General features: G+C 38.5%; 2 protein-coding genes across 5 annotated transcripts in view; one reads left to right on the top strand and one right to left on the bottom strand.

Moving 5' to 3' along the window:
• Positions 1–12,052, top strand: part of tbl1x (transducin beta like 1 X-linked) — a 34,169-nt gene extending 22,117 nt beyond the window's left edge. For 2 of the 3 annotated variants that reach the window (XM_014018693.1, XM_014018691.1), the window contains 14 exons: positions 5,180–5,287; positions 5,842–5,987; positions 6,117–6,336; positions 6,831–6,963; positions 7,080–7,221; positions 7,306–7,369; positions 7,497–7,594; positions 7,869–7,929; positions 8,058–8,179; positions 8,265–8,339; positions 8,422–8,549; positions 9,540–9,705; positions 9,815–9,916; positions 10,014–12,052. In XM_014018693.1, coding sequence (XP_013874147.1) covers positions 5,230–5,287; positions 5,842–5,987; positions 6,117–6,336; positions 6,831–6,963; positions 7,080–7,221; positions 7,306–7,369; positions 7,497–7,594; positions 7,869–7,929; positions 8,058–8,179; positions 8,265–8,339; positions 8,422–8,549; positions 9,540–9,705; positions 9,815–9,916; positions 10,014–10,040 — 1,542 coding nt within the window. In that variant the 5' untranslated portion in view covers positions 5,180–5,229 and the 3' untranslated portion in view covers positions 10,041–12,052. The remainder of the gene's footprint in view (positions 1–5,179; positions 5,288–5,841; positions 5,988–6,116; positions 6,337–6,830; positions 6,964–7,079; positions 7,222–7,305; positions 7,370–7,496; positions 7,595–7,868; positions 7,930–8,057; positions 8,180–8,264; positions 8,340–8,421; positions 8,550–9,539; positions 9,706–9,814; positions 9,917–10,013) is intronic. The other variant, XM_014018692.1, reaches the window with a different exon arrangement.
• Positions 11,086–13,842, bottom strand: part of gpr143 (G protein-coupled receptor 143) — a 12,359-nt gene continuing 9,602 nt past the window's right edge. For both annotated transcript variants that reach the window (XM_014018695.1, XM_014018694.1), the window contains one exon: positions 11,086–12,861. In XM_014018695.1, the coding sequence (XP_013874149.1) occupies positions 12,764–12,861 (98 nt within the window). In that variant the 3' untranslated portion in view covers positions 11,086–12,763. The remainder of the gene's footprint in view (positions 12,862–13,842) is intronic.

Genomic DNA, 13,842 nt, shown 5'->3' with positions numbered 1-13,842 from the left:
ATATATATTAGTATTAGAGCTGAGTGCAGCACAACGACTCTTGTATGTTTCCAGTGCACATCACTTCTGTTTTTAATATGTGGAATGAATATTTGACATTCATGGTCCACATTTGTTTTTAGATTATACTGAATACATGTGATGTTGTTGCTCAATGTAGCAGCTTTTCAGACCCTTTCACCTATTTTTTTCCTTTCTCAAAGCATCTAGCTAATCGCCAGCAGCTCATATAAAAATTTCAGTTTCTTTCAGTCAGTGTATGCTGTGCTGCCCCCCTCCCCCTCTCCTTCTGCAGTTTGCATCAAAAGACCATAACAATCAAAGTACAGTGTGCTCCAGATTTAGAGATGGATATTTAAACTTGATGCGGCAGCAGACATGCTTAGGTTTTTTATTTTATTTTTTATTTTTCAGTGTGGCAGCGAGCACAGAGCAGCTCTGTATCACAAGGACACAAGTGTGGGATCATTCTGCTGCATATGTAATTATCTGTGATGTAAATAGAAATACAGCTATAAATATGGTTGGAAACTATAGCAGACGGTGTCTGTGGTTTCTACATCCTCTTGTAACACACACTATCATCACCAACAAATCCCGTCATCAAATTCTAAAGAAAAGTTCACAGTTTTATTAGAACATATGATTGACATCTCTAAACTCAACAGTTTATGCCACGAAAAAGAGGACTGCTGTTATTTCTAGTTAGCTTGACCTAGCAAGGAACAAAAACAACCGATTTTTATCTCAAAAATGGCAGTGCATAAAGAACAAAGAAAGGAAGGAACACAGATTTAATGGGTATAAAACATGAGGATCATTCACAAGATATCTCAGTCCTGGATTGAGACGTGTTCTGGCCGCCTCAGTGTGTCTTCTGAATGGATCGTGGTGGCGATGGAGGTCAAAATCAGCCCACAGACAACATGAGAAACAGCTCTACAAGCCCAGAAAGTTCAGGAGCTAAAAAAACAGATGGCATTGCTGTAGATCAGAGGTCTCCAACCTTTTCTTCCTTAAGAGCTACTTTCACAAAATGAAATTGTCCGAGGGCTACTTTTTGCAACATTTAATTTTAATCTTAAACCATTGGAATAAGCTTGATTTGCATGAAAAACATTGTCTTCAATTCACATGAAACCACCACAAAGAACACTGAATTTACATAAACTGTKTGAATGAMAACCAAGGGGAAGATATATCTATAGCTTGATTGTAATTAAATTAAAGTTTGGTTGGCCAGTGGCAAATTAAATTTTGCTTCTCCTAATTTTTCATAAGCACTGAAGAGCTACTTTGAGCTCACGAGCTACTGGTTGGAGACCCCTGCTRTAGATGATGTCCCTTAGACACTCCACCCTTCTTTCTCCACAGAAGAACAGATGTGTAAATTTGGTTCAAGCTTAGATGTTCCAGTTTAGTGAGTATTTGAAATAATTGTGTCGTTGAGTTTTGTAAACAGATTTGTGAATCTGCACCTAAAGCCATCTCTTCTAAATAGTGAGCACTAATTGCGGGAGAAAGGGAAAAGAGCCTCTTTTTGTTTGTTCAGTTCTCTCCTGTTTCTTATCAGGAGTTAGCTTAGGAAATTATATTTTTGTTTTATTTTCCTTTGGTAGGTAAGTGTAGGTGTTTTAGGTAGACTGTCTGGTTTGTCACAACTCTTCACTGAAGTTAAAACTGCTAAAACTCTGTTTTCTGTTTGTTCTGCTGTCCTTTGCCGAATTGAGGATTGTGAAGAAGCTCTAATATATCCCAGTATTTACCTGGGTCTAGGAATGTAACAATGTGTTTTGATATTGAAACGAGAAAAGTAGATCTTGGCAAACTGGCCACTTCAAAAGTTGATCTTTGCTCAAAAATGTTTGGGCACCACTGCTGTAGTGAAATTTTGAGTGTTGTAAAGTAATTGCCCCAAAAGTGCAATAAGCATCCTAATGAGCCCTATATTCCCAGCAGGCATTCTCATCATTAACCCATTATGTTTCTTTATTTTTAGTCATTGTCTTTGTTGCCTGTAGTCACCATTGTTCATGTAAATTTATGATTGTATTGTTATACTCATAAAGGTATTTGTTATTTGACAGTGTATGCACTGTGCTATGAGTTTAACATACATTTATTTGATGCAGCAGTTCAGTAGCATCAACCATTTTAGTTAAAAATACTTCAGAAAGGTTCTGTTTACATAAAATATAAAACTGTCAATAATTTGGAGGTTAAGATAAGAATTTTTATTAGAGATGCTCGATATTGACTTTTTGCCAATATTTGATATGCCGATATTGTYAAATACTTAATTTCCAATTYTGATATTAACAGATATTAAAAACCAATATTAAGCTGACATCAAATATCTCCTGTCAGGGACATTCTGCCTGCTTTTACTGTGATACCCCACTAGATCTATTCCATAGGTAAACATTGTCTGTACGAAATAAAAACCATCTCACATAAGTTATGGAAAAAGTGCCATATTTATTTTTAACATTTTGTTTCAAACAATAGTTTGAATCATGCTCTCCCTGAGATAATCCAGTGTGATGATGTCATCAATCGCGCACCAGTGTGTCTCTGGACCACAAGCTTTTATTAACACATTTTGGTCTAATTCAGGCATTAACTTATCGGGCTTTTGTTATCGGAAGAAAAAAACGATACTGATATGAAGAGATATTACATTTTTATGCCAACATCGGACCGATAATATCTGTAGGCCGATATTATCAGACATTCCTAATTTTTATCCTGCATTTTCTCGCCCAAAGCAAGAAAAATCTTCTCTTTTATCTGTTTGTTGGTTTAATTTGACTGATGGGCCAATAGACTCATTTTTAGTCCATTGCTGCATGACTTACTGACAGATGGACTTCATGTTGTAGCCATAATACATTGTCATATGTTAAAATGCTTGATGAATACAAATTCCTCATTTTAAAATCTCAAACATCAAATTATGATGATAAATGAAAGGGCTTKATTTTTATTTGTAGAAGTAAAGCATAGTTCAATTCTTTAAATTGCCATTCAGCAAGCAGCCCATTTTACCTCTGTGATTTGTTAAGCTGAATGCAGTGAAATGGCTTGATATTTCCAGGTTTGTGCTTGGCTCTGGATTTATTTTACCCTCAGTTGTGACATGATTCATATTGCTATAGCAACCCAAACCGTGGGGATTAGATGTTGTACGGGGYATGCAATAAGCCCAGTCGACTTGACTTCTCTTTGCATTTTACTGAAAGGCACAAGGTTATCAATTTTACATCTGCACTTCTGTGAGGAGCCTTGTAGTAAATGTGGTTCAGTTACTTAAATGCTTTTTTATAACTTAATATAAATTTACCCATTAAAAAATAATGCTGATAAGTTAACMTTGAGATCAATTAACAGTCCAGTCAAACAACATTGCTTTATGGAGATTTTAATGCTCTTTTAAGGTTGAAACCACTTCAGAGAGATTGTCTCTGAGTGCAGAATCACTCAGGCTTTGAGTCCTTTTCTCACTTCCTTGAATAAACTCCAGAACTGTTTCAGGGGCTGGAGCAGTGGATGCTTTCCTGGAAGGCTCATTGTTTGGTTAAAAGCGCCTTGAATGCTGGGGGAGTTGTGTAATGGATGGTAGCATCATAGGCCTATCTGACAGAGGGATTATTACTGTTATCCTGCACTGATGGGACCTGAGCCCCTCTAGGTTGCCTGTTAATTACATTTCCAGTTGTAKGGTATGTAGCTGTTGCTGCTCTGGGAGCAGAGACTGGCTTGCTTTGATGTGGTCAGTCCTCCTCAGTCCCATATGAAAACTTATCGTACTTAGGTACGATAGGTTCTTACCTAAGTATAGTACGATACTTAGGTTCGATACTTAGGTTCTTTTTTAGGTACTTACCGTACCTAAAAAAAGAAACATGCCCACTATGGTTAAACATGGCGACTGATGACAGCTATGATTTGATTTTGGTGGAAGGAAGCAAAAATGGTTTTATTATCTTTGCTACTGTGAGCATAAATCTTTTTTAGAAATATATCTGTGATGTTCTAGGTTTTTATTTTTATTTTTTTGGGGTGGGGGGCGGGGTTCTGTGCTGCAAAAATAACTCTGTATTTATAATTGTTATCTTCCATTCATGTGTTTTGTACAGTCAAGGTTAATTCCAACTGAAAGAAGATATCAAGGTGAAAGAGTAAATAATTCATCATGAGCAGCATGTTCAGCCCCTCTGGCTTAATGCCCATGTGTAATTGGGACAACACCATTCTATTYTGTTCGATCTCTCTCTTGTTGCTACGCTACCAAAGCAAACGTTGAGTGGGCCTGGATGGTCTTTGGATTGCAAGTTGGAACGGCAGCCTTGCATTCTTAATACCTGATGTCACCCTTTTTTCATTTGTCTTCTCTGCAAATTACCTGTCTCTTTACCGCTTAGTGGGAGGGCATTGAAATTATTTTATACCGAAAATATCCCATGTCGTTCYCAGGTTGCAGTTTAGAGTTTTGCTTTTTTCTCTTTTCTCTTTCCAGATGCATGATTTATACATTTAATGTTCCTGTCTTTATAAGAGCCATTTATTTCTGGAGTTGACTGGTACACAGGAGCACCACACAGATCACAAAYGTGACCAAATCATCATAGATCATTTTTAAATGGGGTTCTATAGAAAGGTTCTGAGCAATTAATRTCTTACCTGTTGTAGTTAGCTTTTAAAAAGCTCATTTTGTAGAATGTGTTCAATTTTGACCAAATTCACACTTTAATGGCTAGTCTGATTTATTCAGCTACTATTTTATAAATGTTATATGACTGGTAAATTCACATTACATGGTTATCCTGTTGAAATATGTTATTTCTGCAGGGAGTGCTACAAGTGGCTACTGCTGCTGTTTTTTGCACTATCATAACATAATTTTCAGAAATTAATGGGTTTCTAAWGTAATGTTTGCATAAACAAAAATGTCTAATGTCTAGATGATGTAGCATTTTGTAGGTTAGCTAGCTAAGGCACATCATAACAAGGAATCAGTCCATCAGYGGACAAGACTAAAAATGAGCACAATTGGTTTTGATTTCAGTAAAGAAAAAATATCATGTGCCAAACCACACACATCGTTACCTACAGTTAAACTTGTCTTCCTCTTTGTTTTCATTCATTTTATTTATTTATTTTTCTTTCTTTTTCCCCCAGGAGTGAGCTCAGCCTTCCATCATACCTCCTCCCTCTCAYTGGGCTAAGATGAGTATTACCAGTGATGAAGTGAATTTCTTGGTCTACAGATATCTTCAAGAATCAGGTTTGTCCCTCAAATGCCTGAGAAATGTACTGGAGCTGTTTATGTTAGGAATAAATCAATKTACTTAGAGTATATACGTGACTAAATTTAAATATTTAGTCTAGCAATAGACTTCTGCCTCTGCATTTCTGTTGGTGGAGCGAATAATTTAATACTTTTTTTATGTTACGCCTGATTAAACAAGTAAACACACCTTCACTGAAATATTCAATAAACTGGCCTCTCTCTCCATGGAATGTGAACATCTTTGTGTTCCTGTAGTCATATTCATTCCTGAAATCTGGATCTCWACAGTTTGAATCAGTGATTGAAATCCTAGCTGCTGTGTTTTTCTTACTTTTTATAGACTGTGTCTGAAGCCAGGAGGTTTTGTGCAAGCATTTAGCAGATCTGAGGAGTCAACATTGACATGGGCATGCCTTCTTAAATTGCATAATGCTTACAAAATGTTGCACAAACTGGTATCTAGCTCGATTGGTTGGCTCCATAATTGGCTTTTTCTTTCAATATTTGTTTGGTGTGTTGACATCTTGTWTCTGGTGTTTTGTTTCCAGGTTTCTCCCACTCAGCGTTCACCTTTGGCATTGAGAGCCACATCAGCCAGTCGAACATTAACGGAACACTAGTGCCCCCTGCCGCCCTGATCTCCATTCTGCAGAAAGGCCTTCAGTATGTGGAGGCAGAAATCAGCATTAATGAGGTGACTCCCACAGATGAAACTTTTTATTCATATTCAGCTTGTTTTGTCTTTGCAGAAGAAAAAAAACACTTGTCACCTCTAAGGAATGTGGAAAATCACTACTAATAAATCCCGTTTGCCTTTTGTCAGGACGGCACAGTCTTTGATGGTCGGCCGATTGAGTCGCTGTCGCTCATTGATGCAGTAATGCCCGATGTGGTGCAGACGCGACAGCAGGCGTTCCGCGACAAACTGGCCCAACAGCAGGCCGCCTGTACCATCACCGCTTCAACCTCCGGAAACCARTCAAATGCATCAAGGAACGGAGAAGCCACGGTTAACGGCGAGGAGAACGGTACTCACAGCATGAGTAAGTCCACTCCTCTAAACATGGGYGTCCTGGTTTTCTCACGGCGGGAGCTGACCGTGTCTTTGTGAAGTAATTAGGTGATCAGATGGTTGTCGACAGGGGCAAATGAGAGTACAGTCAGGGGTTCTGAAAGAAGGCAAATACCTACAGCTTATGAGAGAATACATTTTTTCTGAAGTATAGAGAAATGTAAACTTGATGAATTTTACAGACACTATTTTTAAATTTGGCGTGGTAGTAGCTGAGGGTCATCGCCATCACATACTCTGAACTCTAACCATCAGGCCAGGTGGTGATGATTCATTCAAAAAGTCTTAGTTTTATTATTATTGGTAATAAAAAAAAGCCTCTTTTTACTACTAACTGCTTAGTGACTCTTTGAGTTTTTGTAATTTCACTAAATTTGGAAAAGTTTGGACTTTTTCTAATGATCTAGTTGTTTATTGTTAGTTGCGTTTTCTACAGATTTAAGTGTGTTTCCCATCTGTSTGCAGATAATCACAGTGAGGCCATGGAGGTGGACGTGGATGTGGAGATACCAGCCAGTAAAGCCACGGTGCTCCGAGGCCACGAGTCCGAAGTCTTCATCTGTGCCTGGAACCCTGTCAGTGATCTGCTGGCCTCGGGGTGAGTCCGCCTGTGCACACACAAATCCTAACTAAACCTTGCATGTCGAATGTGTGCAATCTGTTGTTTCTCTTTAAAAAAAATCTCTTAAACTCTTCCTCCTGTGTCGTGTTCAGCTCGGGTGACTCGACTGCTCGAATCTGGAACCTGAACGAGAACAATAACTCAAACTCCACCCAGCTGGTCCTCCGCCACTGTATCCGAGAAGGTGGCCAGGAYGTTCCCAGCAACAAAGATGTCACCTCACTAGACTGGAATGTAGGTTTCAGATGAGCTGTSCTCTTCCTACCTGTTCTGTATGGTAAACAGACAAACAGCTTCTGTTTTCTTTTCTTCCAACAGAGCGACGGGACTCTCCTGGCAACTGGCTCTTATGATGGATTCGCCAGAATTTGGACAAAGGATGGTATGTCCTCCATCACTGTCACACATTGTTTTCCTGGTCATTAAAATGACTGCATTGTTATTGTGAGTAATTGTTCATTTTGAGACATTTTCTCTGAATCAAATTAACAGTGACTCTTATTCATCAGGAAATCTGGCCAGCACCTTGGGGCAGCACAAAGGACCCATATTTGCACTCAAGTGGAACAAGAAGGGGAACTGTATTCTCAGTGCTGGAGTAGATAAAGTGAGATCCAAAGACACAGATTATGTTTCACTTAAGGATTTCTTATACTTATGTAATCATAGAGTTCAAATTTTGCTAAAGTAGTGAGACTTTTGTGTTTTATCCAAATCTAAAATGCAATAAAAAATGTTTGTAACATGTATGGAAACAAAAACGGTCATTCACTTAATCTATAGAAGTCCAGATAAAGAAAGTTTAGCAAGAAGGTCTGTTGTTGTGCGTTTTTTTAAGAAATGTTTTACTCGTGTTTTAAAGTACACCTTTGATTTTCCAGACGACAATCATTTGGGATGCACACACGGGGGAAGCCAAACAACAGTTCCCTTTTCACTCAGGTGAGYTCAGTTGTTGAGCGTTCAGAACAACAAATATGATCCAAAAGAATATTCAAAATGTTTCTCAGTTGTATTGGGTGATCACCAAATGTCTAACTCCTAACCAGCATGGATTGTGTCATTCACAGCTCCGGCTCTGGATGTGGACTGGCAGAACAACACCACGTTTGCTTCCTGCAGCACAGACATGTGCATCCACGTGTGTCGCCTGGGCAGCGACCGGCCTCTCAAAACCTTTCAGGGCCACACAGTGAGCAGCTTGTTTTGTGTCGCTTCTTTGACCTTATCTCACACACTCCCCTGACAGTCGCTGTAATGATTATTGTTCTCCTCAGAATGAAGTTAATGCTATTAAGTGGGATCCATCGGGTATGCTGCTCGCCTCCTGCTCAGATGACATGACCTTAAAGGTAGGGCTATTTTTTTATATTAAAGGCTGCAATAAACAAAGATGGAGATTTGTGTTCATTKTTTGCCGTTGCTTTCTCACAGATTTGGAGTATGAAGCAGGAGTCGTGTGTCCATGACCTCCAGGCTCATAGCAAAGAAATCTACACTATCAAGTGGAGCCCCACCGGCCCGAGCACAAATAACCCCAACGCTAACATCATGCTCGCCAGGTAGGAGATTCTTCTCCGTTTACATGAGAAACCATAGAAAACACCCAGTCACAGTGGAAGTTGAGGGGAAAGTAGTTTAGTGGAGCAGATTGTAGTTTTGGGTGTCACAGTTGAGTTTGCATCTTTCCTCTCTGTAGGTTTTTATCCGGTTATTCCAGTTTAAGCTGGTTTGTAACTGTGAAATAGTCTCTAGGTGTGAGTGATTGTCTCGTTAGCGTCATGTAATTCCTGTGATGCTCTGACATGTCCAGGGTGTAGCCCAGCTCTCACACAGTGACTGCTGGGTAAAGGTGATGGATGGCTGGACTGTTGTTTGATGTAGAGTTTTGGGAAAGAAACATGGATGTTAAAGATGAAAGCCTGTTCCAACCCCAAATCCCAGTGCAGATAATGGTCAGTGGCCCACTTCCTGACCCAGATGTGCATTCATGTGTAAATGTTCCAGTTCAGGTGCCCCAGGAATTTGCAGTCCACCCTGCTGGCCCCCCACACCTGCCTATAAATCACCAGGAATACAACAGTTCATGCTCAGWACAAACCTCAAACATTGTAGATAACAAATGTGCTGAATATTTTTAATTAATCTAAATTTATTTATTTTTACATATCTTAGTCATTTTATTTTAAGTTTTTCATTCGCTACACTTTTTTTTTTAGCACTGCTTATTTATACATTGTTAAATACGAGGTGTTAATTAAAAATGTTCCCACTTTCTGGTGGGGAAAAAAACTGATTAAATTTGTAGGTGTTTTGTGTTAAATGTGACTCATTAGCACTAAGAAGATGCTTATAACAGGACTTAATAAAACACAAATACTGACAGCTGATAACTTCCAAAAGTCATTTATTAGTCTGTTAGAGGATTTGAGCTTCTCTACTTCTTCATAAATCAGTAAAATAAATTAAACATGAAACAGAACCTATAAAATCAAATGGCTGTCATAAAAAAGATAAGCAGGCTGATCTCTTGCTTGTGTTTTTCCACACAGCGCATCTTTTGACTCGACAGTGCGACTGTGGGAYGTGGAACGAGGTAAATGTATTCATACTCTAACCAAACACCAGGAACCGGTCTACAGCGTGGCCTTCAGCCCCGACGGCAAACACCTCGCCAGCGGCTCCTTCGACAAGTGTGTCCACATTTGGAACACCACGGTACGACTCAAAACACAGGTTTTATTCTGAACCGCACAGCAGCCAGAAGAAATGTGATCAAGGTTTCAAAATCTTGATGTGWTGCATCGTTTTTATTCTGCTGTTTCAGACGGGATCCTTGGTGCACAGCTACCGGGGAACAGGTGGCATCTTTGAGGTGTGCTGGAACAGCACTGGGGATAAAGTCGGTGCCAGTGCATCAGATGGTTCTGTAAGCAACAATTCATTTATAGTCTTTTATTTTAATGTGTATTTTAATTAGTATAAGTGGAACATGCTGTTAATGATGCCTACTTGTTTACTTTTAGGTTTGTGTTCTTGATCTCCGAAAATAGCTGCCCCAAGACTYGGATAAGGAATCCTGGAAAGAGCAGAAATGGCCTCTTTGTGACATCAACAAACTGTCTCTTTGCTCGATAAGGGCYGAGAAGGTGTACTGAAATGAACTCTTCACAGGAGCTAAAGCAGATGACAGCAGCAGCTCCAACACCACCTAAACTTAGTGCACCTTACTGATTGTTGATGTGTTTTTACAATAAGCCCGAGAGAAGGTGGAAACTGGCAAAGAAAYCCTCGAAAAKAAAGAAGTGGATTCCACTCCCGCAGCACATCCATGTTTTTAAAAGGTTTCCAGTGAGGACGTGCTGTGATCCCTGCAGGCTCCACATCCAGCTGTTATCGGGTTGTAAGGGTGGAAACGCGAAGATGAGTCAAAGTTTTATAAAGAGAGAATAATGAGAGACAGGTGTTTGAGCTGTGAGAGGCAACAAAATGTGAAGGGAAAGCTGCGGATTTATAATTCCTCTGAGATGTGTTACTCCATGTCCTCACAATCCAACAGGCAAGWGGATGAAAGTAACAGATTCTCAGTACTGAAACGCTGCCACTTTCCGTTGACCAGGTGCTCAACTTCTCCTCCAGCGGAGTTCCTTTCAAAAGTACTTTTTTTCCACAAATGGACTTTCGAACGTTTGATTGAAAGTGTTGCTTTGAGGTAAAGCTAAGCTCATTTTAAAAATCAAGACAATAAGAGAAAAGCTCCTTAATAAGATCGTCTTAACCACCCCCCACCCCACCACATACACAAAAAATGACCTGCTCCACTCTCTCAAGATTACCAGATTTCATTTTGTATAAAAGATGTGAAAAGTGTGGTTTACGAAGAGTTTTCTCCCTTTTTGGATGTAAATTTCGAGAATGTAAAGAGATGTAAATTAGAATAACACAGACTTATATACTGTGTATATATGTTTATATACAGTACACTTTATGTCTATCTATAGGGGCTCTTCATTGGCTGAGCTATCACATCTTTTTTTGCTGTCAATGTGGGACAAGAAYGCTTTTAATGGAGTGCATGTGTCTGGCTTTTTTTTAAAAAAACAATCTTTAAATCTTTACTCATTGTATTCAGTGCAACAGACTTTTTTCTGTTTTAAATGAGTTAAAAATGTATGGAGAAACTTATTGAGCAGCTCTGCTACGATCCATAAAGGAAACTTGTACCTGGATCCCTGCGTATGGGGTGAATATCTGGTCAAAAACAAGGTCAATCACAGTCGATTTAGATTTGTTTTGTGCTTTAAGCAGCAGCAACACAAATCAGATGAATCATCCTGTATAAAGTATAAGCAGCTTGAGTAACATCATCATAATTCCTCTTTGGCACATTCCTCTGAACACCCAGATATATTGTCCAAGGAGTAGAGTTATAGTTTAAAAGTCCTGCTGTTGTTGATGGAGAAAAAAAAGAAGAAGCTGTGATTGGTTTTATTTTTCCCAGCAGATCAGGTTCAGTCAGATTTAAAATGCTTGTGGGGGTTGTTTGCAGAATTTGTGTCCGTTTCTGCTTCTTGAAGATCAAGACCGCATCTTTTTTTTAGATTGAACTCGCCGCCATTTTGTTTTGCCTTGTTTTTAACAGTTGGTCCCACTCACTTTGTAGTCATTCTCTACTACAGCAACATAAAGTGCACTTTTATGATCGGTGGATTCAGCAAATGCTCAATTTTCGTTAAAAGTGAAGGTCCAATGTTGACTTTTATCATTTTTTTTCTTTTTACTTTAAAGTCTTTCATGATTGGATTGTAAAAGGTGTTGCATTGCTTTATTTTTTCTTTTTCCTAATTTGCTGAAAGCCATTATTGTCTGTGTCAGACTGAGAATCGGGCTGTGGGTTGGCGACCTGTACTGGCATGCTAAGAAGCCCAAAATGGCACAAGTGCTGTGACAGCTACTATCTTTTTTTCTTGCTCTCACCCTGGTCCAGGGTGCTGTCAACTGTTTCCAAGACAAAACTTTGAAGTCATTCAGTGTCTCAAATAAATTACTCTATTTTGATATCAGACAAAAACCTGCCTGTGTCTTAAATTTTTTCTTGTCCGGGATTGTAAATAAAACAGGAGTTCTCTTCTTACAATTCTCAACAACAAACTGTATAATTAAGATAAAATACATGAGGAAAAAAATAAACAAAACAAACAAAAAATTAAGTTTGAAAACCTTGTTCTAAAATCTACTAATCAGCTTATTGGTTTTGTAGTATTTTCAAACATTAAATCAAAAGTTCACACATTTACTTGGGTTCTGTGAAAGCATGAACAATTAATATCTTACCTGTTACACATAGTTCTTTGAAAACCTCTGAGAAAATAGTTCTGGCTGGATTAATTTGAAATAGAAGCAGTTTAGACTCCTTGGCTCGCTGTTCAAAGAGCTATCTACAACAGGTAAGATATTGACTGTTACCTTTACACAAAACCCTACTTCAGTAGCTCTGAACTATTAATGAGGTAAACTGGACAAAAAGGTGCAAGAAATGTACTAGAAATAGTTTCTTCAAGCATTTAAAGTTGAGTTTGTAACTAGAACTAAAGTCCTAACAACTTAATATTATAAGAAATGTTTAGCTATTAGGCCTGAACAACATTTAAAATGTTTCTAAAAAATAAAATGGAGAATTAGACTAATCCTGTTACACCAGTTAGTCTTATCTGAGAAAAAAAAAACAACAACTAAAAAAGCAAAGTAGAGGGAGTTGGCTGGTCGATGAGCCCAGCTAGCGCCTCACAGAGTTCTCCAAGGACTCTCCGTCAGCGTCTACGTCCCCTCGTAGCTCGCTGGAAATGTGGATTTCAACTGTACTAGAGTCTGAACCTAGCAAGACAAAATAAGGGCAGATTACTGGGAGTTACTGCAGACAACACCAATAAGAATTTGTGTAACTGATGTGTTTTTCTGACAAGTTTAGATTAGGGTCAGGGCTTTATAAATAAATAAAAAAAACAGTCTTTAAWAAGAATGACTTTATTATTTTGTTTAAATCCTTGTCACAGATGCCCATGACAGAACATCACTTTAGTTTTTGTAAACAATCACACGGTGCAAAGACAAAATGATTACATTTCCCAGCAGTACATGCACGTCAACATTCACTACGGTGCTGGGTTATGAGGTATATCTTAGTSAAATTAATGCAGTGAAGGAGGGTTTTTGAAACTGAGACATGTATAAATGTACAACAAAAACTAATTTGACAGTACAAGTGAAAACAGTTCCTCTAACAAAGCCCATTATTGTTATACAATAATAAAAGTGACAAAAATTATTTTTGTGTGGACCGAGAGTGAAACTGTGTCAGCCTTGGTTTGAAGCCAGGTGAAGTAAAATAAATAAAAAACTCATTATAACCCTCAAAAAGAAATGTGTTGTTCTATTAGAGTGCATTTGTTTCATGCACTGAAACAGAAATACACTGGAATGGACAGGCACAATGCAGTCTATGATAATGAGGTGAGATTTGTGCTGCCATCTTGGTAGGTGCCAGGTGGTGTAGTTGGTTATTTCCATCAGGGCAGCAGACTATATACAGTACACTCCTGATCAAAATCTTAAGACCAGTCAAAAAAGTGCAAGAATTTGCATTTTGCACTATTGGATCTTAAGAAGGTTCTAAGTAGAGCTTCACAACGTTAAAAGAAGAAATCAGTGCAAGAGACAAGAACTTTTGAGCAGGGAATTTTCTGAAAACTGCATTTACACTCAAACAGGATTTTTTTCAGCTGATCAAAAGTTTAAGACCATAGCTAAAAAAAAAAAAACTAAAACCCCCCAAAACAGAAATCAAAGTGTCAAAAA

The sequence above is a fragment of the Austrofundulus limnaeus genome, unplaced genomic scaffold (assembly GCF_001266775.1).
Source record: "Austrofundulus limnaeus strain Quisiro unplaced genomic scaffold, Austrofundulus_limnaeus-1.0 Scaffold199, whole genome shotgun sequence".
NCBI classification, from domain to species: Eukaryota; Metazoa; Chordata; class Actinopteri; order Cyprinodontiformes; family Rivulidae; genus Austrofundulus; species Austrofundulus limnaeus.
The sequence above is the reverse complement of the archived record's forward strand: the minus strand, read 5'-3'. Positions and strand labels throughout refer to the sequence as shown.